The sequence below is a fragment of the Marmota flaviventris genome, chromosome 1 (genome assembly GCF_047511675.1).
Source record: "Marmota flaviventris isolate mMarFla1 chromosome 1, mMarFla1.hap1, whole genome shotgun sequence".
In the NCBI taxonomy this organism is placed as follows: Eukaryota; Metazoa; Chordata; class Mammalia; order Rodentia; family Sciuridae; genus Marmota; species Marmota flaviventris.
In genome coordinates this window covers 136,824,582-136,850,767 of record NC_092498.1, presented here as the reverse complement: position 1 = coordinate 136,850,767, position 26,186 = coordinate 136,824,582, and the positions used below count along the sequence as shown (strand labels likewise).

General features: G+C 49.6%; 1 protein-coding gene and 1 long non-coding RNA gene across 2 annotated transcripts; one reads left to right on the top strand and one right to left on the bottom strand.

The window, feature by feature from the left end:
- Positions 1 to 2,907: 2,907 nt before the first annotated feature.
- Positions 2,908 to 10,583, bottom strand: LOC114084392 (4-hydroxyphenylpyruvate dioxygenase). The gene is made up of 11 exons (XM_071609068.1): positions 10,503 to 10,583; positions 10,033 to 10,075; positions 9,798 to 9,880; positions 8,556 to 8,645; positions 7,498 to 7,601; positions 7,018 to 7,095; positions 6,164 to 6,326; positions 5,971 to 6,042; positions 4,508 to 4,630; positions 3,284 to 3,400; positions 2,908 to 3,206 (listed from the first exon to the last, which is right to left on the bottom strand). The coding sequence occupies exons 1-11, from the start codon at positions 10,581 to 10,583 to the stop codon at positions 3,096 to 3,098; spliced, it is 1,065 nt and encodes a 354-aa protein (XP_071465169.1). The 3' UTR covers positions 2,908 to 3,095.
- Positions 3,131 to 17,781, top strand: LOC114103443 (uncharacterized). Its single transcript, XR_003584675.3, has 2 exons — positions 3,131 to 3,225; positions 17,549 to 17,781. It is a non-coding gene; the product is annotated as an uncharacterized lncRNA (long non-coding RNA).
- The last annotated feature ends 8,405 nt before the right edge of the window (positions 17,782 to 26,186 follow it).

Below are 26,186 nucleotides of genomic sequence, written 5' to 3'. Positions count from 1 at the left end.
TCTTAAACTCTGAGCCTGTAAGTGGAGTCTATAAACTGGACCAAATTACAAAATTACAGTCAGATAAGACCTTACACATATTTTAAGTTTTTCTTGTAGATTTTTTTCTTAGGTGTTTTTCAATTTTAGTATACATGCTGCCAAAACAAGCAGAATAACTCCTGTATCTAATGCTGCTAATAGTCTGCAGCTAAGGAAACAAGATCAAGTATCTTACTATCACCAGAAGTACCTGGAAAGGTGGTTCCTCAACCATGTTTTAACACTTGGGAGACATCCCTCTGGACTGCAACTGAAAGGAAGAAGAGACAGATAAAATACCACAAGTTGAGAAGAGAGTGTTTGTGGTATTCCAGGGCCACTGCTTGATCCCCTGACAGGGTGAAGAGGGGCCTGTGGTGTTTGTTAGATGGTGTCCAGGGTATTTCCATGAAGGAAAGTCTTGGAATCTTAGCAAAAGCAACCTGACTGAAAAGATGTGGGGCCTCTCTTACTAGAGAAGTGTGGACAGCACTCTTTTTCTCTGACAAGCTGGCCAGACTTGGAAATTGCAAAATACCCCATGGCAGTTGGCACAAGGCAAGGAGACTGGGGCATCATTGTGGAAATGTTAATTGTTGTAACCTTTAAGAGGAAACATTAAGATTGACATTAGGGATTTAAAAGGCACATAAGCCCTGGGCCCAAGTGTGCACTGTCAGAAGTTAAGCCTGACATGCAAGGGGGTAAAAAAATAAATCTGAGAGGTATCAAGTAGGTGAGGCAGACGGCGCTGGGCCTTACAGGGGAATGTAAGGGTAACACAGGGGTCCAGCCCTAGGTACATGGAGGAAACTCATCTGAATACAAAAAAAAAAAAAAATAGATAATACCTTGCATTCTGAAACTGTTCCTCTTGCCAAATTTTCCAGCTTAGTCAATGGCACTTCTGTGTCCTGCTTCACTCACGTTCTGCTGCTGTCTTAAGCTCAAAGTCCAGCCATCCTGGATTCTACCTTCCCCCTCCTCTCCCCTCCCAGATCTGGTGGTGGTTCTCTGTTATTCCTCAGATCTATCCACTTTCCCTCTGATCTCCCATAATCCTGCTGAGTAAGGCTCTTCCACTGGTTCCATAGCAGGGGGCTAAAAGGAGAACCCCAACTTGAGATGTGTGTATATCTGACCGAGGGAGAGGTGGGTGGGGGTTCCAGGCAGACTTGGGCAGGAGTCATTCACCCAGTCCCTTTTCCAGGAATAAAAACACATATATTTCCTCACTGTGCAAGCCATACCTTTGATATGAAACTCGGCAGCTCTCAGCACTGTTCAAGAGATGAAGAAACACAGGCACTGAGAAGCCAGGTAGCATGCCAAGGTCATACAGCTAGCGATGATCAGGATGTGAACCCCGCAGTCTGGTTCCCTAGTCTGAGTCCAGCTAACGGGGGATTATTCTGCCCAGAACCCAAGCCTTCAAATGAATCTAAAGAGGCACCTACACTTAGCACCAGCTGCCTGTTGCTGCATAGGAAGGCAAGCCTGAGTCCTCTGACTGCTCCAGAAAGAACCAGAGTCTGTATATAAAAGCACAACTTTCTACAATATTGTTGCAAACTTGTTTGAAACCATGCAGACAACATAAAATACATCTATGGGCCAGATTTAGCCTAGAAGCCACCAATCTGCTGCCTTCTGGGTTATAGAATTTCCCTTTGCATAAGTCATGGGAGAATAGAGGGAGACTATTTTTGCATGGGCCTGGCACCTGTTCATCTTGATTCTCTCCCATGTTCTTTTCATTTTTGAATTTCATGATCCCAGAAACCCTGATATTTTCTCTAATCTGAAAAAAAAAAATCTCTCAATTTCCCCCTTAATACCATCTCAGATTTTTTTCCCCCTGCCTGGAGATCCATCCACCTGTACCTAGTTTTGAGTTGACCCTTATTCAGGCAGGGATGTCAGCATGTAAAGCAGAAGGAAGAGACCAAATTTGCCCCCCACCCATCTCTTCTTTGCTGCCTGATTTTTTGTTTGTTTGTTTGTCTGTTTTTGCTGTGCTGGGGACTGACAGCACCCAGGGCCTTGCACACACATTCTAGGCAAACTCTTTACTGCTGAGCTACTCCCCTAACCTCCTCTTCTTTGATTTTGAAGAAATATTTGCCTCTCAAGGGTTTCAGGACCAGTTGCCTCATTCTTTTGCAAGGGTCGCTGGTGGCTGAGTATGAAGAACCCCTTTCTAAAAGTATTTTTCACTGGGGACAAGGGCGGGTGTAGTGGCATTGGGTGGGGCATCGTGAACTGTCACGTGAGGGTGCAGGGCAGAAGCTGAGAGGCTCAGATCCCTTCTACCTGTCCTGTGTTCTTTGGTTGCCCAGCAAGGATAGCGCCCCTAAAGTCCCTTGGCTAACTCTCCCCTCTCACTTGTTCAGAGGTTTGGACGCCCGGTAACCAAGTCCAAGACAGCGCATCTTTAGCAGTCATAAAGCCACCAGTCTGGATGCTGCCACCTTCTGTCCCACTTCAGGACCTTATCTCTTGCCGCTGTCTTTACCCGAGAAACGCTTTCCCCTATTTCCCTCGGCGGCTCCCCAAAGTCACCTTCTCAGAGGGGCTTTCCCTTGATTGAATTAGTCCTCCTCCCACCTCCATCGCCTCTCAACCTCAGACCTGCTTGACTGTCTTCTAGGAAACGGTATTACGGGTCCTTTCTCTAGATTGTAGGCTCCCGGTCCCCATGTTCCAGAAATCCCCCCGACCAGCGCAGTCCCGCTTAGCAAAGCGCTTGCACCCCACCCCACGATGGCTTGGGTCGCAGGGCGCAGGGATCCTAAGGAGATGCCTCCGAAATGCCGTGGCTCTGGCCTCCCCCTCGTGGCGAAGGGGCGCCACTGCTCCTCCCGGGCACAAACTCCACACACCGCCTTGGACCAGGTCCACTTTAATCACAAGAGTAGCTCAACCAGGGGGGCGTGGTCAGTGGTGGGCGGAGCCTTGGATCCCGAAGTCGATTGGGGTCTAAATGGGGAAGCGAGACCCGGCGGATCTGACTTTGAGGGCGGGGAAGGTGGGCGTGTCCCAGTACTAGGGGCTTGGCCTTCGGTGGGCGGGGCCTACATGCCGGACACCTCCCCGTTGGTCTCCAGATCTGTGAGGTTGCCTCGGATCGCCTGCTCCTCCTCGAAAGCCTTGAACAGCGAGTTGAAGTTGCCGGCTCCAAAACCCTGGAATGGGAGACAGCAGGTGAGCTGGGGACCCAGAAAGCAGATGATGCTCCCTGCAGGCCCTGCTCAGGGCCTACCTGGTGGTTGTGGCGCTGGATGACTTCCAGGAAGAGTGTAGGCCTGTCCTGCATGGGTTTGGTGAAGATCTGCAGGAGGTAGCCTTTCTCGTCATAATCCACCAGGATTTTCAGCTCCTGGGCGAGAGACAGGGAGTTCCGTTAGAAGGATTGCTTAGCATGTGCGAGGTCCTGGGTTCAATCCCCAGCACTCCACACACAAAAAGAAATGAAGTACTGACTTAGGCTAAAACTGGATGAACCTTGAAGACTTTATACTAAGTGAAAAAAACCTAGTCATAACAGATCACATGTTGTATGGTTTCATTTATATGAAATTCCAGACTAGGCAAATCTGTTAAGACCAAAGGGAGTCTAGTGGTTGCCTAAAGTTGGGGCAGGAGGAGTGAAGTGGAGGGTTTGGGAGGTAACAACTAAGAGGATCAGGGTTTCTTTGGGGGAAAATGAAAATGTTCTTAAATTGAGCTGGGCATGGTGGCATACGCCTGTAATCCCAGCATCTTGGAGGTTGAGGCAGGAAGATCACGAGTTCAAATCCAGCTTCAGCAACTTAGCAAGGTCCTAAGCAACACAGTGAGACTCTGTCTGTAAATAAAATATAGAAAGGGCTGGAGGTGTAGCTCAGTGGTGAAGCACTCCTGGGTTCAATACCTTGTACAAAAAAAAAAAAATCTAAAATTCATTTTGATTTTAACATATAGATAATGGGTAACATTTAATGTGACTTCTATGCCCCAAAAAACCTGCTAAAAAGCAAAACCAAAAAAAAAAAAAACCTTCAATGCTTTGTGGCTAAAGAAGTGCAAAATCTTGTCTTAAGAGCCCCCAAGTGGAACCGCCTACCTGCCTTGGTACACCTCTTCTCAGATGCTGTCTTCAATCCACATGAGCCTTCTTCCTGCTCCTCGAGCACTTGGAGCTTGCTCCCACCCCATCACCTTTGCACCTGCTCTTCCCTCTGCTGGGATGCTGTTCCTAGCTCTCTTCTTGGCCAGGTCCCTCTTATTATATAGCTTTCAATTAAAGTCACCTTCTCAGAAAGTTCGCCACTTCCTGTAAAGTAGCCCTAGGTTGCTTGTTTTAACTTTATATGGCACCGACACACACACACTCTGTTTCTTTCTGGTTTTCCCTCTGTGTGCCTGTGTCTGCTGCAGGGTGGGGGAGGCCAGATGGAACTCAGGGCTCACATTGCCTGTGGCCTAGCATCCCTCTGGGCCTCACCTCCAGCACGTCAATGCTCTCCTTCACCCGGATCTTGGCTGTCTTGAGATTCTCCCGAAGTTGCTTGTAGTAGGTTGACGGAACACTCAAGAACTCCAGGCCTCGGTCTCTCAGGCTACGAATCTGTCGTAGAGCAGGTTGAGGTCAGCCTCTGTGTTTCCAGGCTCAATGTCCCTAAGCCAGGTGGAGCTGCTGGGCCATGAGGAGGCAGGATCCCTGTCCTTGCTCTCCTGAGTGCCAGGATGCAGTGTGGCTTCAGCCCCTTCTGTCCTTGTCTGAGTCCCATTAGAGCAGGGATCCCTGACATTCACAGAGCACCATTATGTGCCTGTCTTTCTAGTCTTGCCTCCTCCTGTCCCTGAAGCAATCCTGCTCTGTGCATTTCATAGCTGGGAAACTGAGGCATGGAGAGATTTAAGTATCTGTTCTCAGCAGAGAAGCCAGAGTGGATTTTATTCAAACACAGGCCAAATCATGTCATTCAGTGTTTACTTCATAGTGGTGCCTCATCTCAGAGTCCAATTCCAGGTTCTTGCCAGGCCCTCACCAGCTGCCCCCACTTCCACCTTAGACTCCATCTCCCACCTCTCTTTCCCTTGCTCATTCTGTTCCAGTCACACTGATGATCTCCTTGCTGTTCCTGCAAACTTCCTGGAAGATGTCCATCTCAGGGCCTTTGCCTGGGCCATCCCTCCTGCCCGGGGTCCTTCTTAGAGATTTCCATGGGCTTCTGTCCTTCCAACCCTTTGCATTCTCAAAAGTCTCCTTCCCCATGTGACCTTCCTTGACCACCCACTTTAAAGGTGAAAAGCCCCCACCCTTGCTCCCCCATATCCTACCTGTTCTTCCAGACCTCTCACACCACCTATTTATTTAATTTGCTTTTTGACTCCATAAGAGCAGAAACTGTTACTAATGTGTCCCACATACCTAAAATAGCACCTAGCACATGGCAGGGCCTCAACAGGCATGATACAAATGAAGTTCCACAGGATTGGATGGGACAGTCCAGGCTCTTCCCCTTAAGGCCTAGGCAGGACCCGCCTCCCCAAGGGCTAGAGCTACAGACACAGGGTGCTTGATTTGGAGGATAGCACAAGTCTGATCTTATAGTATAATATCCTCATTTTCAAGGTGAGGCAGCTGAAGCCCAGGAAGGCTGCTGAGTGCCCCAGAGACAAATGGCAAGGGACTTGCAGATCTGGGAGCAGGATGCAGTCTTCCTTATCCTCTAGCATCTGTCACCACTAAAGCCAGAGTGTTCTAGAGACACCAAACTCTTCCAAGTAAGATGGGTAGGGATTACTTGCACAGGAGTTGCAGGAACCAGGCAGGGAACCCTGTCAGCCCTCCAGGCTGGAGAAGGGGACCCCAGACTGCCACTGTCCCCTCCCTTCCCATTCTGCAGAGACCATCCCTGGAGCTGAAGGGAGGGGGCTTAAGACCAGGGATGGTGTTCTCACCGCTGTGATGATGTCCTGGGTCTTCAGGGCAATGTGCTGGACTCCAGCTCCCCCATTATAGTCCACATATTCCTGGGAAAGGCGAACAGGAGGCCACTGTCATTGCTTCCATTCCCCACACCCCTGCCCTGCCCTGCCGGAGGCCTCAAGCCTCTTCCCTCCTCTCTCCTTCTCCACCCAGGCAGGGCTGCACCTGGATCTGGGATTTCTTCCTGCCCATTGCGGGCTCATTAATGGGCATCTTGATGGTCTCCTCATAGTTGGTCACCACAATGGAGCGCAGAGAGCTATACTCTGTGTGCACTTGTGTGTCATCCACAGACCAGAAGCGGTGGAACTGTAGGTTCCTCAGGTACCTGCAGGTGGCAGGCAGGACACATCTGCTCTGAGTTCTGGCCTGGGACTGGCTTCCCCTGCTCCCACTTCCACCCTCCAGAACATGTCCCCAAGGGGGCTCCAGAAGGGAGATGACAATCACATCATACATGCTGTAGGTCTTTACCCTTGTTGTGACAGTTTTTCTCAAGGTGGAAATAAAGTGTCTCATATCAGAAGCCACATAGGAGGCCATGCTCAGGTAGGGGGACTGGGTGGTGAAGGGGGCTCCTGTGCCTCCTGCTGGCCTTTAACTGCTAGTGCAATGGTATTAGGGAACCTTCAGAGGTGATTAGGTCACCCAGGGCTCTGCCTCATGAGTATGTTAATGTCATGGTCAGAGCCAGTCAGTTCCCATGATTGGGTTTATTCTAAAGGGAGCTCAGACCTCTGCTCTGGTCTCTCCCCACTTCCCGCTGTGGGAGGCCAGCAGGAAGCAGACCAAGTCAGGTAGAGGCATCTGCCCCCCACTGACTGGAAGGAACACCCTTGCAGTTCCTCATGGGGGGGGATGTGGATTGCAGTAGGCCCTGATCCTCTCATTCTTCAGGGGACAATGTATGGGGAATAACTGAAGGGCTGGCCCAGGTTCCCCTCCCACCCACCTGTGCTCCTTTCTACCTGGTACAAGGACTAGGGCGAGGGCCCTTGTGGGGGAGGGACAGGGCTCACCATTCTGAGGCAGACAACATCTCCTGATCAGGCTGATTTCCTACAACGTGATCGATGATCTGGAGACCACACTTGGGCCTAGGAAAAGGACAGTACTGAGGGGCAAGGAGAAGGCTGCCCCCCAAATCTCACCAATCCCACTGCCCCCGTAATAACCACAGCCCCCACCTCTGCAGCTCTTACAGGGGACCAAAGCACTTAATTAACTCATTAGTGCAACCCCTACTTTATAGATGAAGACCCAGGGCCATGAAAAACTGCAGCGCCCTGCCCAAGGTCCAGTGGTTGAGGAGGGAGGAAGCTGGGATGGGACCTGGGGCCCTCAGGTGTTGTGGCCTGTGTATTCTGTGCCCTCAGAGGGTTCCAGTAGCCACCAGGAGCTCCATCCCATCACAGAAGCCCAGTCCACATGGAGGAGGGGGACAGGCTCTCCACCCGCCTCAGGGCTCTCCACCCGACTCCTGCAGCATGGGCACTCACAGCTTGGGAAGCAGGGAGTCCTTAAGCAGGGGGGCCTCGAATCCAGGCAGGAACCGGCCGGTGTAGTTCTTCTTCTCCACCAGAGTGTGTGTGGTGTCGCCATACTGCGGGTGGGAAGCAGACTGGCTCAGCCCTAGGACCCCACCCATGCTCAGGCAGGGAGACAAGGTTGGGCAGGGCTGGGTCTTTTCATGGCCCTGACCCAGCCTGAGTTCCTAAATCAATCCTGGGAAAGTCACTTCCCCTGACTGACATGTGTTGCCTTCTATCATACACTTAGGAGTTTCAATCTCAATCTAACTGCCTCAGGGGACCAGAAGCCCTGTGAGGACAGGGATGCTGTTTTACTCATCATGCTGCCTTTGGATCCTAGGCAGTGCCTGGCGCATAGCAGGTGCTCAGTGAAACTGTGTTGATGATGATAACCGTGGAGGCATCGGCTCTAATCATGCTGAAGGGTGATCAATGGGATTAATGCCTGATGTGATCTTGAGGAGGTGGGACCTCGGGCCTATCTCTGTCCTACAGCAACAAGGGCTGCAGAATCAGTCATCTCTGCTAAGTGCCTATGGTGTGCCAGGCTCTGCTCTTCTAAGTGTTCTACGCCAATGGTCACACTCAGCACTCACAATGGCCCTGATTAGGGTTCCAGCTGAAGGATCCGAGGTACAGAATGGTGCATTAGTGTGCCCCAGGTCACACAGGAGTCCAGTTCCACCTTATTTAAACTGAGTTGCAGAGAGGGAAGTAGGTCTCACAGCTAGTGTGGGGTATGGCTTCCCAGGCCCACCCTTCTCTCCTTTTGAACAAGTCCCTGCACAAAGCTGATGCCCCGCAAGCTGTCACCTCCCACTGGGGGGGCCAGGGGAACCTGGGAAGGGTGGCTGGTGGCCCCAGCCACCTCTGCACTCTGGCCAGGCACTTTGAGAGGTCAGATCCCAGGGGAAGTCCATGTTCTGAGGCCCAAGGGTGGGATGGTATAATGGGGTGAATTAGGAGCATCCTGGCATCTCAGTGGGTTCTGGCAGCAGGGGGCAGGGACATCAAAGGGAACTCACCGTCTGCAGCACAGCAAACTTCACCTTCCCAAACTTGTCTTCCTCCACCCAGGGCTCCTGAACTATCTTGGCCCCCCGTTCTCGGGCTTTCTGCAGGGAGATGGAGCAGGGGGAGGCAGTGAGGGCTGGGGCCCCCGAGTCCTGGCCTGCTCCTCTGGCTGGGTTGGTTTCTATGTGGTTCTGACATGGCAGTGTCATCTGTCCCCCCTCCAAAGTGTGCCTAGTCCCCATTGAGCAAGAAAGGAAACTGAGGCCCAGGCTCAGAGTTGGGGCTTGGGAGACAAGGCGGTGTGTGTGTCTGCTTCTCCTAACTCACTCTGTGGCCCTCCTCCCCCTCCAGTCCTCAGCATCCCTCCCTGTACAAAGAGTGGAGGATAAGAAGAATGGGGGTAGACATTTCTGAAGTGACCTCTGTGTGTTGGGCCCTGTTCCAGGAGCCCTGCATGCCAAGTCTGTGCCTTAATTTAGCAAGCCCTTGCTTACTGCAGGCCAATGCAACACCCAGGCCAGGCTTGTTCTGGGGATGCACTCGGCAGTCCTCACAGCAGCCCTGTCTGCCTTCTACAGCGAGGAACACGAACTCACCCAGACCCAGTCATGCTAGCTCTGAAATCTACTCTGAACCTCCAATCCATCTTTTTTTTTCTTTTTTCTCCTTCAGTGCTGGGGATTGAACCCAGGGCCTCACCATTCTTTAGGACTGCATGTGGTTCAGAGTCATAGTACAGAAATTGTAATTTCCACTCTCCCCACCCCCATCTATCTCTCTCTCTCTCTCTCTCTCTCTCTCTCTCTCTCTCTCTCTCTCTCCCTCTCTTTCTCTGGTACCTGTGTTTGAAACCCAGGGGCACTTAATCATTGAGCCATATCCCCAGCCCTTTCTAGTGTTACTTTGAGGCAGGTTCTCCCTAAGTTGCTTAGAGCATCACTAAGTTGCTGACTCTGCCCTTGAACTTTTGATCCTCTTGCCTCAGCCTCCTGAGCTACTAGATTACAGGCATGTGCCACCATGTCTGGCTCCATTTCCTCTTTTAAAACTTAGTGAGGTACAGGCTATGATTATCCCCATTTTACATATGTGGGAACATGAAAGCGAGGACACACAGTAAGGGCCAGGCTTCTGTCACTAGGACTTAGGTATGTCATGCCAACATCCAGCCCTGACTGACAGGGTCCCTGTGGCCCACGGAGAGCCAGATACGCCTAAGGCCTCTTCCCAGGCCAGCCCAGGTGCATTCTCACCTGCACAATGTAGTCACAGTCTTCCACCTCGAAAGCCACGTCCTTCACGCCATCCCCGTGTTTCACCAGGTGGTCGCCCATCTCTGTGGTCGGCAGGGAGCGCTGGCACTGGAGTTCAAGGCCCCTGGACAGGCTCTCAGCCTTCTGGGCTCAGCCCCCCTCGTGCCCTTCCCAGGCCCTGCCCTCTGACCCCTGGCCCCTCCAACAGCCCTGCTGCCACCCCGGGGCCCCTCACCTTTGTTCCAGGGGTTGAGTGCAGAGGAGAAGACAAACACAATCTACCATGGTGGAGAAGGGGGTGTGACTGGTGGCTCAGGGGAGCGTGGGCAGGTGCACCTCCCCTCCGTCCTGCTCACCCCTGGTGGAGCAGGGGGCAGCCATGCAGGACTCCTGAATCACAGCTTCTAGCTCCTTCTCTGCCTTGCCTCTCCCCCTGGTCATAAGGGCTGGGGACTTTCTCCTGTGCCACCCTTGGGACCCATGATCAGCTTTTGGGTCCCCTGGGGGAGAACTCCCAGAACCCCATGGGCCACAACTCTGCTGAAACTCCCTACACCTATGGCCTTGGCTTGCTGAACTTGTGGGGCCAGCACTGGACCAGGCTGAGGAGACCCGCCTGGGAAGGTCCCTGTTGCAAAGGTGCCGACCACGTTAGAGCCCCCAAGAGAGCCCTGAGAGCAAGGGGTCCCTGGGGTGTGGACGTACCTTTCCTTGCTTGACCACATGGCTGACCACCTCCCGGGAGCCCGTCTCCAGGCCCCTGTAGGCTAGTGGCTCAAAGCCCATCTTGCTGCAGTAGAAGGAGGCAGCCTAAAGACAGAGAGGTGACAGTGTTCGGGAGGGTGGAGAACCTGCCTGGGGCCCAGATGAGAGTCCCTGTCCCCTGCCTGCCCTCTTGCTCAGAAGCAGAGACTGCACTGGGGAAAAGGCTGCTCTTGGGTACATTATGCCCTCCCAGAAGTTTCCAGCTGGGGTTCAAAGTGTTGGATCCCTACTGGGCCCCCATTTCCCCATTCCAGGATTCAATCCCAGACCAGCTGGGGGCCTGCCCTGTCCAGGGGACCCTCTTGCCTGTCCTTTGCCCACTCCAACACCTTGCCCTGGTTTATACCTGCTTGGCGTTTCCAACCCAGAAGGTCACGGAGTGGAAGTGAAGGAATCGGCCTCTCTCAGGCTGCAGGAGGAGAGAAGGAGGGAGGCTGACTCAGCTCCAGCACCTAGGAGAGGCCAAACCCCACCGAGCTCTGCCTGGCCTCAGGAGACACTGCTCATTTAGAAATTGAGCCCCTGGAGTGTGCAGGAGTATTTGGGACTGGGAATGCCCCTCAGGAGGCAGCCCAGCTTTCCCAGGAGGAACAGCCACAGCAGCAGGGATTGAAGGGAGACTTAGCCAGAGCTTCCAAATGAGATGAAGAGTTCAGCAGGTAAATGAAGAAGAGCTGACAGTTTTTCAGGAGGATGCAAGTGAGTCCAGCCAGTCTGGGGGAGCCCAGGTATTAACAGACCCCCAATCTTGTTCCTCTCCACTTTGTGCTCACATGCTGGTCTCCCCAGCCCAGACTCCCTTCTAGACCCAGGTCCCCCATTCCCTTCCTGCTCACCTTTGCTCCTTTGTCACTATAGGTCGTCTAAGGAGAAAGAAAAAGACAGTGAGGCTCTGCCAGGGGGACAGGCACTGCTGAAGTCTCATGGCAGGTCCTTATCCCCCAGGGAGCCACCATGGCCCTAGGCAGACCCTCACCATGGCTGATCTGGGTCAAGCTTCCTGCCAGGAAGACCGGGACAAGCAGCTTGGGAGTGCTGGACAGTCGTATTTACCAGGAGGCAGGGCCTTCCCCTACCTCCCTGGCCCGCCTGGGGGTGGGGAGGTGAGCTCAGCTCCAAAGGCCTTGAGCCTCACAGGACAAGGCAATGCTGCCAGGCTCAGAGGGGGAGTGACTTACCCTGGTCCACTAGGCAGTGGGGGCAGAGCCAGGGCAAGGAGCCCAGGGTACATTTCCGCCAGGACCCCAGGGTGGGACTGTGATCTTTGCTATCCAGAGTCAAAGCTCAGAAGCCAAGGCCAGCTTGAGGGCAGTGGAAGCTTGAGAACTTCTTACTCCGGGAATCTGTGCACTGGTCTTGAATTCCTCTTGGCAGAACAAACACATAGACTGTCTTTGGGATAAAAGGGTTTATCCATGGCAGTTGGAGCACGTGTTCAGGGGTTTGCTTTCTGGTTCTGCTATATACTGTTTACTGGGGAACACCACAGACCCTCTGACCTCAGTTTTTCCATCTATAAAATGAGAACCATAATAGCATGGAAGGACTTCTGTGAGATACAGTGCCAGTCTTTGGAGTTGGACCTGCACAGTGCACAGAATACAGGCTCAATAGCTGTTTCTTTGTGATCTGGGGGGCCCTGATGGGGGTTGAGTCCTTGACATTGCTATGGCCTGAGTATTGAAAGAGAGCATTGGCCTTGCCCCTGCCCAGTCTCCAGCACCCACCAGGCTCTGGGTCCATGCCAGTCTCCTGAAACTCTCTTCATTACTTTGATGATGGAAACCCTGGCCAGCAACCCTGGGGGTTGGAGTACAGGACACACAGAGGACTCTCCCAGGCTGTGCCCTTGGCAAGTGGCTGCACAGAACTGGAGTGTGAACCAGGGCTTCTACCTCTGGGGCCCACAGTTTAAATTGCATCGAAATGGGAGATATTGATGTCCCCAGGAAACTGAGGCCAGAGTGGCAAATGCATTTCCCCAAGATCACAGAGCTGGTGACCTTGGGGTCAGAACAGAACTCTGCCCTGCAGCCCTTTGAACTCTGCAGCTGGATCTCATCCACGCATCCACCCATCCCCTCCCTGCCTTTCTCTGTCTTCTGGGATATTCTATAGGCAGGCGAGTTGGTCCCACCCCCTCATTCTTTACCTCCTAGATGGCTCTCCAGGCTTCCTGCCTCCCCACCACCCACATCCACCTCAGCTCCCTGAGTCTATTTTCCATTTGAGAAAACTAGAGTGGAGCTCACAGGCCTAGAAGGTTCCACTGGGGGAGAAGAGCTCAGTGCAGCCCACCCATCCCCCCAAGCCAGCAGGAACACCTTGTCCCCTGCACACTGTGGCCAATTCAAACCCTTATTCCTGGAGCCTGGCCTGGCTAATATGCTGGGCACAAGGTCAATGTTTGCTGAATCCAGGAAGCACGTCATCAGCAGCCCTGGGAGCCAAAGGCTGGTGTCCAGTTCAACTGAGCAGGGGTTGTGACTATGTTCCTCCTCCCCTCTGGACTTTGCTTCCAGAAACATTGTGTGTCTGAGTCCCATCTGGATGCCTACAGGTGCCACTGCCATCTGTGGGCAGAGCCCTGGGAGGGGAACGTGTGTAGCCCTGTGTCTGGAGCACCCTTGTTCCTCCCTGATGCCACTAGCTCAGACTGGGCTCAGGTGATAACAGATTAGCAGCAGTGGGATGTGGCCGTTGCTCTCTGTGCCCAGCCTGGGCCAAGAGGTGGGTTCCAGGGACCTTGCTCAACGGTCACTCTAAACAGATGGGCCAACCTGCACCACACCCTGAGGGGCAGAAAGGGTACACACTGGGGGCTGGGCTGGCACCCTGGAACCTGGATTTCAGAAATGACAAGAGTGGTTATGCCCAGAGGTTTGCACAAGTGGCGGGTGGAGGTGGAGCTGGGTGGTAGAGCACTTGCCTACATGTGTGAGGCCCTAGGTTTGATCCTTGGCACCACAGCGGGGAGAAACACACACACACACACACACACACACACACAGTGTTTTTCCCTTCCCTGGGGTTTGGGCTGTTCTCTGCAGAGGGTGCCAACAACCCACCCCTGGCAAAATCTTGGTGGACTCTGACTTGATCCAGAGTCCCTCTCAGAGACCACTTCACAGGCTGCTGCAGGAATGAGCATGTGACCCCATGGGCCTGAGGACTGGGAGCTTCGCTGGCTTCCTGTGACTTCACCTGGTGTACCTTTCCCTTTGCTCACTTGGCTCTGTTCTTTGGCTGTCGTGAATCCCAGCGTGCGTGTGGCTGTAACCAGGACTGCAAGTGCTCCCAGCAAGTCACTGAACTGGGGCTGCTCTTGGGGACTTCTGGCGCTGTGCTGGCAGCCATGGCATCTCTACTCAGCCTGACACACTGGCGATGACCCCGCCTGGTTCTACTGCTTCACAAGGCAGAAGCTTTGTTTGGGGAATGAAAGGCTGAAAGTCAAGCAGCAGCTTCCCTGGGGTGGAGTGTGAGCGTCCCAGCGGCTGCAGCCCTGGCGCCCTGGCGCCCTCCTCCTTGGCACCCTGATGGCCCAGGTGCCTGACACTGACTCCAAGCCGAAGTCAGGCACAGTTGCTTTGCCCAGTGAGTCAGATCCTGACTCCATGATGGTGGCAGATTGGAGTCACCCCTCTGTGGAGCCACATAGGGCGAAAACACCTTGGAGCTGCTGGATCACCTGGGTCACTTACAGAAGTCTTGATGAAAGGTTTGCTCTTGCTCATCCAAGATCAGCCTGCTCTTCCCGCCCTGCCTGCCCTCCTTCCTTCCCTATCAGTGCTGGGGATGGAACCCAGGGCCTGGCACATGGGAGTTTACATGCCACACCCCAGTTCCAGCTCCATCTTTCTGTGGTCCGTTCCTTTAACTCAGGATCCCCACCCACAGCAGCATGTTGGGGAGGCCACGTCACAGGGCCTGGACCCTTCCAGCCTCTCTTGCTTGTTCCTGGTCCCTTGCATTTTGCAACTGTGGTCTGAACCTGATTCCACTTCACTCAGTTTCTCCCAGTGGGCACCCGCAGGAAGTACTAGGTCAAATGCAGAGCAGACCCAGTGAGACTTTTTTCATCTAGGCTGCTCAGCAGCTCAGGACCAACAGGGTAGGTTTTTATTTTTATTTTTTTGTACCAGGACCAGGGATTGAGCCCTGGGGCACTCACCCACTGAGCCATACCCCTAGCCCCCCCTTTTTTTTCGTAATATTTTGCCTTTTTTTTTAGTTGTAGTCAGACACAATACCTTTATTTCATTTTATTTTTTATGTGGTGGTGAGGATCGAACCCAAGGCCTCGCATGTGCTAGGCGAGTGCTCTACCACTGAGCCACAACTCCAGCCCTGACCCCCAGCCCTTTTTATATTTTATTTAGAGACAGTTGCTTAGAGTTGCTTAGAGCCTTGCTAAGTTTCTGAGGGTGGCTTTAAACTTGGGATCCTCTTGCCTCCTCCTCCTGAGCCACTGAGATTACAAGCATTTGCCTCCGCACCTGGCTGGGAAATTATATATATATATATAATATGTAGAAAATATATATGTATGTGTGTGTATATGTTTATATACACACATACAAATAAATTTTCTATGTAATATATATATATGTATTACATGTTATTTATTTATAAATATGTATACACATATGTAATCTATATAATATCTGTAACACACACACATATATATATATTTTTTAATATTTGTTTATTTATTTTAGTTGTAGTTGGGCACAATACCTTTATTTTTATTTATCTTTATGTGATGCTGAGGATTGAACCCAGGGCCTTGCACGTGCTAGGTGACTGCTGTACCTGGGGCTCTACTGAGCCCCAGCCCCAGCCCATGTATTGTTTTTTAAATTTGATTAATTTATTGTTTTACAGTGTCAGAGGTCAGACCCAAGGCGTCACCTGCTAGGCAAACCCTTGACCACTGGAGCATCACCAGCTTTGGTGGTCTGTTATATAAAACTTTCTTTCTTTCTTTTCTTTTTTTTTTTTTTTTTGTTACTAGGGATTGAACCCAGGTATGCTCTGCCATTGAGCTAACTCCCCAGCCCTTTAAAAAAAAACTTTTTTAGGGCTGGGGTTGTTCAGTGGTAGAGCACTTGCCTAGCATGTGTGAGGCACTGGGTTCAATCCTCAGCACCACATAACAATACAAAAATAAAAATAAAGGCATTATATCTATCTACAACCAAAAAAGTATTTTTTAAATTTTATTATGTTTTTTTAAAAATATTTATTTTTTTAGTTGCAGTTGTACATAATACCTTTATTTTATTTATTTATTTTTATGTAGTGCTGAGGATCGAACCAAGGGCCTTGCCCGTGCTAGGCGAGTGCTCTACTGCTGAGCCACAACCCCAGTCCCGAATTTTGAAACAGGTTGTTTAAACTTGATGAGGCTAGCCTCAAACTTGCAATCCTCCTACCTGAGCCTCCTGAGTTGCTGGGATTACAGGTATGTACTACCATGCCAGGCTGTGTATACCCATTTTGGAAATTTGTGAAAAATCAGGCTTTTTTTTCCTGAACCCCTTCTTGAATCTAATGAATCTTTCTGGTTAAGTTTTATAAAAATATTTCTGTAAAAATGCCCTTTTTCCCCTATCTGATACAAAGCCCATCTGGACAAAAGGTCTGGGGTTACTGAAAAAATTTAAAGATTTAATTACTGAGTGGGTCCATTCATCAGCTTTATGTCACTATAACAAATACCTGAGATAAATAAATTTACAAGAACAAAAGTTTGTTTTGGCTCCCAGTTTTGGGGTTTCCAGCCCATGGTCCATTGGCCCCGTGGCTTTGGGCCTGAAGTGAGGCAGCGCATCATGGTGGAGGCTCTTGATGCAACAAAACCACTTACTTCATGGCCAGGAAGTGAAGGGACAGAGGAGGAAGGGGCTGGGCTCTCACTATCCCTTGGAGGGCACGCCCCCAATCACCTGAGGACCTTCCCCTAGGTCCCGCCTCTTAAGTTCCCACTTCTTCCAGAAGCAACCAGACCAATCCTTTAACACGTGGGCTTGGGGGATGTTCCAGATCCAAACAGATTTTTTTTTTTTTTATAATACAAAAAACCTGGGAGGCTCAGCACAGGAGGAAAGGACATTTGTGATGTTTCTGGAAGCTCTCCCTTCTTCCTGGAGGAAAACACCCCCTGCTGCCTTGGCAAGCTGATTGAATCTTTGAATTCTGAATCCAGTCCCCACTGGTTGTTGGCTGGCAAAGGGGTTTAGAACAAGATGCCTCTAGCGGTCCATTTGCAACCTGAACGAAACTGAATAATTTGGACTCTAGTGAGAGCCTTAGGTCCCTCAGTGGGGGTCACCTTGGGAGTCCTGATATTCTGATGACCTGGCCCATGCACACCCTGCCCTGACACTGTAGACTCTGTTCCCAGTGGACAACACGTGTGTCCTGTGGAATTATACCCCTAGTGTGTGTGTGTCCTGACACGCCAGTGACATTTTCTCTGTCCTGGAAGGTGTTCAGGTCAGCTTTACCTCAACAGCTTGTGCTGTGCCAAACTTACAGAAAAGCCACCACCTCCTTTTCTAAGATAGATTTTGATGACTAATGGGACTCATTTTTAGCTGGCTGCATCCAGGATCTCTGAAGGAGATAACTGAGGCAGATGCTGTGCATTGGTCTCGCCCTGCTGCATAGGGTCCTCCCCGTGATAATTTTGCTGTTGTCTTGGTCAAGGGCAAAGGGAACAGACCATGCAGAATTACAGGGGTTCTGAGAGAGGCCTGCCTACAAGGTCAGTAGCTGGAGGTGGGGACCTGGGGAGCATTGCTACCATCCCTGGTAAGAGGGAACCTTCCATGTAATGATGGAGAAAGAGCTCCAGGGTACATTCAGTTAAAAACACAACAACAAAAAGGCACAGTGTATGTGATAAGTTACCATTTGTGTAAAAACAAAACCTTATTTACAGGTGGTTTTTATTTTGTTCTTGTCATTATTTTCCGCAGTGCTAAACATGCCACCTATTCTCACGACTTGATGGAGGGTTAAAGGAAGAGGAACCAGTGCAGTCTTGTCGCTTGGAACCTTCAGCTTTTCCGAGTATGGACTGCACAGTGTCTTCATGCTGATTTCCTTTTCAGTGCATCTAATTGCCCTTCCTGGTTCTGCAGCAAATTGTATTTACACGATTTTCATCATAATTTACAATTTTGCAAATCAAGACTTCAGGGAGGGGTCATATTGATTGAGGTATGATTTACACGGAGCGGAAGTCACTTTGTTCAGTGTACCTTGGAAAACATCTACAGTTGTGTCACCATCACCCCAATCAAGATAAAGAACAATCCCTCAAATGTACCCACCCACCTTCACACTCCCTCCATCCCTTACCCCCTTGGGGCTCTGGCCCCTCAGACCTACTTTCTGACCCTACGGTTTTGCCTTCTCCAGAATATCAATATAAATGGGTCAGTCTTGTGGGTGTTTTATAGCAGTGAGATTGAACTCAGGGATTTGCTCATGCTAGGCAAGCGCTCTACCACTGAGCCCCCAAAACAGTCCTTATTTCTTATTTTGAGACAGGGCTTCACTAAGTTGTTGAGGTTGGTCTTGAACTCACAATCCTCCTGCCTCAGCCTCCTGAGTTCCTGGGATCACAGGCATGGCCACTCTGCCTTTGGAGCACCAAAATTTTTAATTTTTGAATAGTTTAACTTATCTCCTTTTTCTTACATTGCCGCAGTCTGGCTGGGCACAATCAGGAGCCACTTGTCAAAAAAAACTAACTTTATTTTTAGAACCACACACGCCAAACAAAACAGCCTCTCAGGAAAAACCCTCAGAGCCTCAACTGCCACCACCGGCTTTCCACAAGCCTCTCTCTCCCACACAAGCTTCTCTCCACCTCCCACAATCCTCCTGCTCTTGAAGCCGATTGGCTGGGTCACATGGGCGGAGCCAAAAAAGTCCCCCAATGAGCAGCTCCGTGGTCTGAAAGGGCAGGGAAACAGTCCAATGAGCATCACCGCAGAGGAGCCAATCAGCTAGATGTTGCTGGGGCCGAGGAGCCAATCAGCTAGATGTTGCTGGGGCCGCTGTGAGCCAATCATCAGCCGGCAGCTGGAAGTTTGCTGGCAGCTGGAAGTTTGCTGGGGCCCCTTCGGCTGTGGCTCTCAACATTACATCCCTATGTTTTGGGTGTTCTAAGAAGTGAGCTGACATTTTAATGTAAAAGAAAAGAGTCTTCAACACAAGGGTTGTGATCCACCAAGCAGTCACCTCTGGAGGCAGAGCGCTTACTCAAAACAGTCATGTTGGCAGTAACATGAACTCCCCCCATTTTCTGGTCACTCTGTTTTACTTGGCAGGGACTGTGGTAAGCATGCAACATGCCCTGCCCTTTCCTCATCCAACCCCTCATCAATCCTCTGAGGTGGTTTTATCACCACATTTTACAGACTAGAAAGTGGAGGCTCAGAGAAGTGCCTCAGGACACACAGCTAGAAAGTCGACATCCGCAAATGGAACCCAGGCCCGCCTCTCACCAAAGTCCACGCTCTCAGTTGATCTCACCATGCTGTAGCTGACCAGAAATAACCTCCACAGGGGGGCTGGGGTTGTGGCTCAGCGGTAGAGTGCTCACATGGTACGTGAGACGCCCTGAGTTCGATCCTCAGCACCACATACAAATAAATAAAATAAAGGTATTGTGTCCAACTACAACTAAAAAAAAAATTAAAAGAAAGAAAGAAAGAATCTCCATGTCATCTTCTAGCAGCAGACAAATTCTGCTCTCCTGGTGCTTCCCACTAAGATCCTGGAGAAAGTACCACTTCCTTTGGCCCATGGCTGAGTGGAAAGGGCAAGCTTGGCACAGAGGTCAAGTAGTCAGGGATGGTGGTGGCAGCAGAATGAGGGGACTCAGCAGCTCCCAGGGTAGAGCAAAGCCTCTGCATAGACAGAGACTTGTGCTCCTGTGTCCGTCACTAGCAGAGTGGCCTGGGGCAATTCACTTGCCCCCTCTGAGCCTCAGTTTGCTTTGTCTGTACAATGGGAAGGTTAATAAGACCTTCCTCACAGGGTTGCTATGAGGACCATCTGATCTAATGTATGCAGCGAGCTTTGCTTGATGCCTGGCATGTGGCAGGCACTCAGTGAATGATCATAATATGGATTTATTGTTATAAGGGAGGAAGGAGGGTTCTCAAATGTCAAGTTAAGGAATTTGGATTTTACTTTGAGGCAGTGGGGTCTATTGACCGTTTTATAGCAGAGTTGCAACATGATCAGAACTTTAAAGCCTGCTCTGCTCAAGGTCAGCAGAGGGAAGAGGCTGAGCAGACACACACCCATTGTCCACCTGCTGTGCTTGCACAGTGTGGCTCAGCAGCTGCATTGTGACTCTTTGGTATGTTTGGGAAACAAATAAACCAAGAGGCTTTAGTTACAGTTTAAAAGCAGACCTAAGCCAGGTGCAATGGCACCTGCTTTAGTCCCAGCTACTCAGGAGGCTGAGGCAGGAGGATCAATTGATCTCAAGAGTTTGAGATGGGCCTGGGCAATATAGGGAGACCCCAACATTTTTTCTTTTTTAATGGGTCTAAAAACAACGAATAGCCTGAGCTCTGCTTCCTGGAATCCACAACTACAGACAGTAATGAGGATTCTAAGGTGTAAGACTGTGAACAGGATGTCCCTCCTCCCCATCCAGGCTGCACAGTCACCAAGCAAGTGCTGAGATCTCAGTTGGGTGCCGAGGGGGTGAGGGCCGGCCAGGGTGCCCAGCTGGTCCTGTTATCAGGGCTGGTGCAGTTGGGCAGGCATCGGGGTGGGACTGCTCTTTATCTTTTGAGGCACAGAGCTGTGAGCCTGAGCATTGGGGTGACAGGCAGCTGTTTCATCAGGTATCGGTGACAGCCTGAAGGGTCCAGAAAGTTGATGGCACAGGATATAAGATCTCTGGACACTGGACCCAGTGATCTTAGGCCACTCTCAGCTCCGCTCTTGAATATTAGTACCCCAAACCCTGCAAATGGGGGCACTGGATCTGACCTGGTTTGAAGCCTGTCCTCTGTGCTTGGCACTGGGGATATCGAGCAGATTCCTGGCTACTTGTTCTTGTCTCTCCAGTATCCATTCCTCTTTTGACAGCTTCTCCCTTTTCTTCTGGGGGACCCTTTCCCTAGCGTTAGGGGTGGGGCATGTGAGCTAGAATTGCCCCATGAGAATCCCTGTGGTTCGATCAGGGATGATCACAGGACCAGAAGAGGCCAATGTGGGTTTGCCCTGGGACTTCCACTTGAGAAGGGGCTGCCTCTGAACTTGGGGTTTGCCAACCCAATTGAATGGTTCTACGGTGGCTATATTGAAGCCCCCTGAGGGAAGGTGTGTCTGTGGTCTAAGGCAGCACAGGAAGTTATAACTGAGAGGGGCAGGTTCCTGAGCCTCGAGGCTCATTCCCAGCTTCTGCAGGAACCCAACATTTCCCCATCAGCTTTAGCTAGATGGAGTTGTTTCTAGCATTTGCCACTGCTAGTCCTGACAAACCGGAGGAGAATAATAATAACAGTAACAACAACAGTATCTCTAAGCAGGTATTCACAGTCACGGGGAGGGGTGTGTGTGTGGAGGGAGTGGATTCAGCAGGGAAGAATATGTCATTATCAACATTGTTTAGGTTTGCTGGCACAAAATGATAAAATCAACAGACGTTAGCTGTTTTTATTTTTATTTTATATTCTCTAAAGTCAATGCACCCTTGGTGGTAGAGTAGACATGCCTACTCCTTTACCAGGAAGGACTCACTTGCTGCTCAGCTATGGGGAGAGAGGCCAGATGTCACCTCCTATAGGGTCAGCCTCAGCTGCAGAGGCTGCTTGAGGCCACATTCTTCCTGGGCAGACCCTATGTGGTAGCTGAGCAAGAGCATGGGAAGATTGGGCCATTTGAGTGGAATGGGGCACAAGTCTGCCTGGTAGGTCTGTTTCTAGCGCTCCTGAGAGGATTCGCCAAGTCCCAGTTAGGTCTGCACCATGACTTCTCCCCAGTGCAGCTCCCCCCTTTCCTTTCACCCATGTGGTTTTCTAAGTCACCTTTCACTTTGAGGTCTGTTTCTAGGGACCAGCCCTAATCCCCTACCCCCTGTGCCATGGATGGACAGCACACACCACCTCCCCCGCTCATTATAGTGTCTACTTAATCCTCTGGAATCACTGCTGTTTCCCATTCTACAGACAAAACTGAACCTCAGCAAGAGGAAGTCACCCAAATCCACTGTCCACTGTGGCTAGCAAATGCTGAGCCAAGCCCCCTACGGGGCGCACCCTGAAGTTCCAGCTCTTCAGAAGGCTGAGGCGGGAGGCTGGCAAGTTCAAAGCCAGCCTCAGCAACTTAGTGAGACCATGTCTCAAATAAAAAAATAAATAAAAAAGTACTGGGGATGGTAAAGCACCCCTGAGTCCAATCCCCAATGCCAAAAAAAAAAAAAAAAGCCATGTGCAATAACACATCACATGGTTGTTATAGATGTAAACAAGCTCAGGAGTATATGTTATTATAAAAATGAGTGAAATAATTCAGAAGTCATGAGATTTGAACATTTATTAGCTTTAATTTAATCATTTAGTTGTGGGGTGTTTTTGCTGCTTTTAAACTTGATTTTTTTAAATATTTATTTTTTAGGTGTAGATGGACACAACACAATGCCTTTATTTTTATATGGTGCTGAGGATCGAACCCAGGTCCCGCCCGTGCTAGGCGAGTGCTCTACCGCTGAGCCACAATCCCAGCCTTAAACTTGATTTTTAAACGTAACTTAATTTCTAGTAATATTTTTTAAAATCAGGCTCACAGGCTTCCTGAGGAATTGAAGGGACGTTCTTCTGAGTCCCTGCAGCTCTCCCTCCACTGCAGTTGCCTGAGGGTTGGGGTGGGAGGTCCCCATGACTGGGGGATAAAAGGAGAAAATCAAAATCGGTGGCCCCCGGGGAGGTGGCAGCAAAGCCCAGGGCATATCAAAGGGGTTTTCCTTCCCTTCTGTCCAAACTACCATCACATCAGTGCTCTGTTACTTGCATAAGCCATGGGTGGAGTTACTCAAGACCAGCCATTGATCCCTTCCAGCCTGTACCCTTGCCACCCACAGTCCCCAGGCTTGCGAATGTCTCCCACCTTTCACTGTGGAGTGCTGACTTTTACTTTTGGCAGAAGCCAAAGGGGAGTTCACTTTGGCTTCTGATTTGCTCAGTTGCCTTCAATATATTGCTTAAGCTCTCTGGATCCCCTATCCCCATTTCCAAATATTAGGGAGAGTTGTGGTGTGTCTCCGTTACCTACAGGGACAGAGGTGGCAATGTGTTCAATGCAATGCACCTGCATTCAACATAACCCTGTGAGGTCTGTCGTATTGTAGCCCTGTTGCAGAGAAGCTAAGCGGTTCATACCAGCAGGTGGAGTTGGGATTCCTTTCTCCTTCTCCCCAGTCCTAGTTTCTCAGCTTTCATGGCGCACCTCACTGCCTCTGGAGACCCAAAGGATTTCTTAGAAATGGAAGAGGTGTGAGAGGCCAGTGGCAGGGACTTGAACCCCCACTGCTCCAGGAGCCTGGAGAATGGCAGAGAGCAGAGCTGATGGCGTGGTGGGGAATTGCTTCCCACAGTGTGTCAAAAAGGACAATGACAGTTCCAGCCAGTTGCCTGTGGGGACAGACATGGGCCCAGCATGGCCAGATTTTGTTCAAGAGAACTTAGACATTTGTATTTTTATGTGAAACCATTGGCTTGAAAATTGTATTCTTTTGAATTTCATTTCCATGACATTATCCAGAACAGACAGGTCCACAGAGACAAGGTGTGGACTGGTGCTTGCTGGGGGGTTAGGGAAACCGGGGACTGCTCATGGGTACAGAGTTTTCCTTACAGCTGGTGGAAAGAAATGTTCTGGAACTAGACCAAGGTGAGAGCTGCCCAACATTGAGAATGTGCTTACTGCCACTGAATTTTTCACTTTAAAATGGCTAATTTTATGTTATCTGAATCTTGTTTCAATAAGATGAATTGGACTGGCTTTTAAATTTTTCTTTTCCTTTTAAAAAAAATTATTTATTTATTTATTTATATTTGGTACCAGGAATTGAATTCAGGGGCACTCCACCATTTAGCCACATCTCCAGCCCTATTTTGTAATTTATTTAGAGACAGGGTCTCACTGAGTTGCTTAGGGCCTCATTGTTACTGATGCTGGCTTTGAACTTGTGATTCTCCTGCCTCAGCCTCCTGAGCTGCTGGGATTACAGGCGTGTGCCTTTGTGCCTGGCTCCTTTGTTTTTTTCCTTCACTCTTGAGGATTGAGACCAGGGCCTTGCACATGCCAGGCAAGTGCTCTACCACTGAGCCACATCCCAGCTCTTTTTGTTTTATTTGGGACAGGGTCTCACTAAGTTGCCCGTGCTGGCCTCAAACTTGCTATCCTCCTGCTTCAGACTCCTGAGAGCTAGGATTACAGGCAAATTTTCTTTATAATTTTGTGCACTTTAAAAAAAGTCAGGGGGGGCTGGGGATGTGGCTCAAGCGGTAGCGCGCTCACCTGGCATGAGTGCGGCCCGGGTTTGATCCTCGGCACCACATACAAATAAAGATGTTGTGTCTGCCAAAAACTAAAAAAAAAAATTAATAAGTCAGGGGCTGGGGTTGTGGCTCGGTGGTAGAGCGCTTGCCTAGCATGTGTGAGGTTCTGGATTTGGTTCTCTGCACTGTGTATAAATAAATGAATAAAATAAAGGTTCAACAGCATCTAAAATAACAATAATTAAAAAGAGTCAGGTTCTTGCTATGTTGCCCAGGCTGGTTCGAAACTCTTGGGCTCAAGTAATCCTCATGCTTCAGCCTCCCAAGTCACAGGGACTACTACACGAGGGTATACCATGCCTGCCATGCATTTTTTAAAATTGGAAAATCATATTTTTATTGAATATGACTAGAAGTGTATAGTTAATTAAACAAAAAAGAGGAAAAAATAAAGAAAGCAAACCACTAATAACCTTTATCTATAAACAACCTTGGTGGACCTTTTGGTAATATCTATACAGACTACTTTCTAAAAGTAGATCCACATGTATGGATATGATACTTTTCTGTAGATAATTTTTACATATACTTTGTAACACTTTTTTCATGGTAATAAGTATACATGTTTGTACTCATGCATCTGTGTGTATGTGTGTGTGTGTGTGTGTGTGTATGTGTTTCCATTGAAAGACTGTATCACAATTTCTTTAACCATTTCCTAGAACAAAACATTTAAATTGTTGCTAAGTCTTACCATTACAAACTGCATCCAGGGTGATCCAGCTCACCGGAATGGAGCTTCACTGTCTGTAACAATTCCTTCTTGCCTTTCCGGGTGGTGAGGCCCAAGTCCAAGGCTTCCTCATGCTAGCTAGGCAAGCATTCTACCACTGGACTATGCTCCAGCCCAAACAATTTCTTTCTTGTTATTACTTTATTGTTTTGGTTCTTGGTATTGAACCCAGAACACCATTCATGTTAAGCACCCCCCCCCCCCCGTTACTTTAAAAAATTATTGTGAATTAGCATTAATAAATATTCTTAAGTTACTTTCTCCCCTGCCCCACACTTTGCGGAGGAACTAAATATTAACAACTTCACCATATTAGTCAGGGTACTCTAGAGGAACAAAATCAACAGAAAGTATGATTATAAAAAGATGATTGATTAGCTTGCCTTACATGACCAGAAGCTGGATAGTCCACGTGGCTATCTGAAGGCTAAAAAACTGGAGGAACCAATAGCTTCGAAGTCCAAGATGTTGACAGCTCAGAACAAGAGGGATCAACAGTGCTACACCAGTTGGAGACCAAAAGCTTCTGGAAACTTCCTGAAGAATCACTGGCAGAGTGAAGGAGGGAGGGTCTGCTATCCCCAGGTGCTCACAGCAGCAATCAAGAACCCATTCAAGAAGAATCAAACTTGCACCTGCAGCTGTTTTTTTTTCTTTAAACTTTTACTCCATTCAAGCCTCCATCTTATTGGATGGTGCTGCCCTTGCTGAGGGAGGGTCTCCACTCTGATTTGCTGTCCCACATGCGAATCATTCCTAGATGCACCCTCATGGACACACTCAGAACCCTTTTAATCTTCCGCATCTCTTAATCTAATCAGGTTGACAATTCAAATTAATTGTTACATTCACCTACATAACTACCTTTATCCATTCTCATGCAATCATTTTGAGTATACAGGGGAGCTGACTTTGTGTATAAAAATATGATTGTTTATTATATGGTTCTCTGACTTATTTTTCCAAATGCTTAAATATTGGCAACTGTGATTGGTATCCCTTTTACTTCCTCTCTACTACATGTTGTTTTAGCATAGCAGGGTTCCCCTACAGAAGGCCACTGTCCTAGGGGATGGCTACATTTCCTTCTAGATTCCCTAAGAGCTGCCTACCTGTCTTAGTCTGTTTTATGTTGCTATAACAAAATACCTGAGACTGGGTGCTTTATGCAGAATAAAGACTTATGCAGCTCATGGCTCTGGAGATTGAGAGATCCAAAGTTGAGGGCAATGCCTTTTCTTGCTGGTGAGACTTCCTGCAGAATCCTGAGGCATGACTTGTTGACAA

What these genes read in the sequence shown, in the direction of transcription:
- LOC114084392 (XM_071609068.1), bottom strand. Translation starts at nt 10,583, where the DNA reads ATGGGCTTTGAGCCACTAGCCTACAGGGGCCTGGAGACGGGCTCCCGG. An exon ending in ATGTGGTCAAGCAAGGAAAG is followed by an intron (nt 10,076 to 10,502) that starts GTACGTCCACAC and finishes CCACCATGGTAG; the next exon opens with ATTGTGTTTGTCTTCTCCTC. An exon ending in ACTGTGACTACATTGTGCAG is followed by an intron (nt 8,646 to 9,797) that starts GTGAGAATGCAC and finishes ATCTCCCTGCAG; the next exon opens with AAAGCCCGAGAACGGGGGGC.